Below are 1,502 nucleotides of genomic sequence, written 5' to 3' on the forward strand. Positions count from 1 at the left end.
CGTGCTAATGGTCGTCTTGGCTCTACAAAAAGTTTGTCCTACAATGAGCGTCATCCTATTATACTTGCGTATAGTAGTAAGTTAGCACGTTTATATGTAGAATTTGTGCATTTACTAGTTTTTCATGGAGGTCCTCGATTAGTTCTCAATGTTGTCCGTCAAGAGTGCTGGATAATAAAGGTTAAAAACCTAATAAAAACTGTCATTCACAATTGCAAAGTTTGCACATTATACCGGAAAAAGTTACAAACTCAACTTATGGCAGACTTGCCTATTGAAAGAACTACCTTTAGTCGCCCTTTCACTAATACCGGCGTTGACTTTGCTGGCCCTTTCGAAATTAAAAGTTTTACAGGCAGATACTCTCGTATTTCAAAAGGTTATGTGTGTCTCTTTGTCTGTTTCTCTACGAAGGCTATTCATCTGGAAGCAGTAAGTGATCTGTCTACTCCTTCGTTTTTAGCCGCTTTAGCTCGTTTTATAGCACGTCGTGGTTGCCCAAGTCGTATTTTCTCCGATAATGGTAGAAATTTTGTAGGTGCTGCACGAGAACTAGAGTCTAATTTTGAAAAATATGTAAAGGAACTTCGGGATACTGCTATTGAGAAATATGGTCATCAACACTTGGAATGGAGTTTCATTCCTGCTGCAGCCCCACATATGGGCGGTCTGTGGGAGGCAGGCGTGAAAAGTCTAAAGATGCACTTCAAGAAAACGGCTGGTCAGTCAAAGTACACTTTTGAAGAGTTTGCAACTCTTTTAGCAAGAATAGAAGCGTGTCTCAACTCTCGCCCATTAGCTCCTATATCAGAAAATATTGAGGATTTGTCTGCTCTAACTCCAGGACATTTTTTAATAGGTTCTTCGCTACTTACTCCAGCTGAACCAGAAGAATCAGATTTAGCTCATAATATACTCAATAGGTGGCGTAAACTAAAGGCACTGCAACAGGAACTTTGTCGGCGCTGGAAAGAGGAGTACTTAAAAGAACTACAAAAGCGTAACAAATGGAAACATCCTCAAACCAACCTTAAAGAAAATGATCTTGTTGCTCTAAAAAATGAACCTTGTTGTCCTACTGAATGGCGCTTAGGTCGTATAGTAAAAGTTTTTCCTGGTTCTGATGGTATAGTTCGGGTGGCTGACCTCAAAACTCAAAACGGCATAATTACTCGACCGATACACAAATTAGTTCTGATGGTTTTGAGATGGTTTGTACCATTGATTGCTTTTACTTCTTTTTTTGATACTTAAAAGTGCAGACGGCCATAATAAAAGAAATATTAAAAAATATTAAAAGTTTAAATAAAGAATAACTTAAATCTAAAATAAAGTGTTTTTATAATTAAAATAAAGAAAAAAAAAACTTAAAATAAAAGAAAAAGAAATAGAACCCAAACAAAATAAGGGTTGGTTTCTTATGCACATTTTTATAAGAAAAAAAAAATAGTGAGAGTGCACCAACAACAGGAAAATTTGCCAGCCGCAAGTGGATTGCAAAA

General features: G+C 36.8%; 1 protein-coding gene across 1 annotated transcript; it reads left to right on the plus strand.

Annotated features, from left to right (window-relative positions):
- Nucleotides 1-258: 258 nt before the first annotated feature.
- LOC111675513 lies at nucleotides 259-1,254 on the plus strand. Its single transcript, XM_023436285.2, has one exon. The coding sequence runs from the start codon at nucleotides 259-261 to the stop codon at nucleotides 1,252-1,254; it is 996 nt and encodes a 331-aa protein (XP_023292053.2).
- The last annotated feature ends 248 nt before the right edge of the window (nucleotides 1,255-1,502 follow it).

The sequence above is a fragment of the Lucilia cuprina genome, chromosome 2 (assembly GCF_022045245.1).
Source record: "Lucilia cuprina isolate Lc7/37 chromosome 2, ASM2204524v1, whole genome shotgun sequence".
In the NCBI taxonomy this organism is placed as follows: domain Eukaryota; kingdom Metazoa; phylum Arthropoda; class Insecta; order Diptera; family Calliphoridae; genus Lucilia; species Lucilia cuprina.

Coding starts and splice junctions, on each gene's coding strand:
- LOC111675513 (XM_023436285.2), top strand. CDS start 259: ATGGCAGACTTGCCTATTGAAAGAACTACCTTTAGTCGCCCTTTCACT.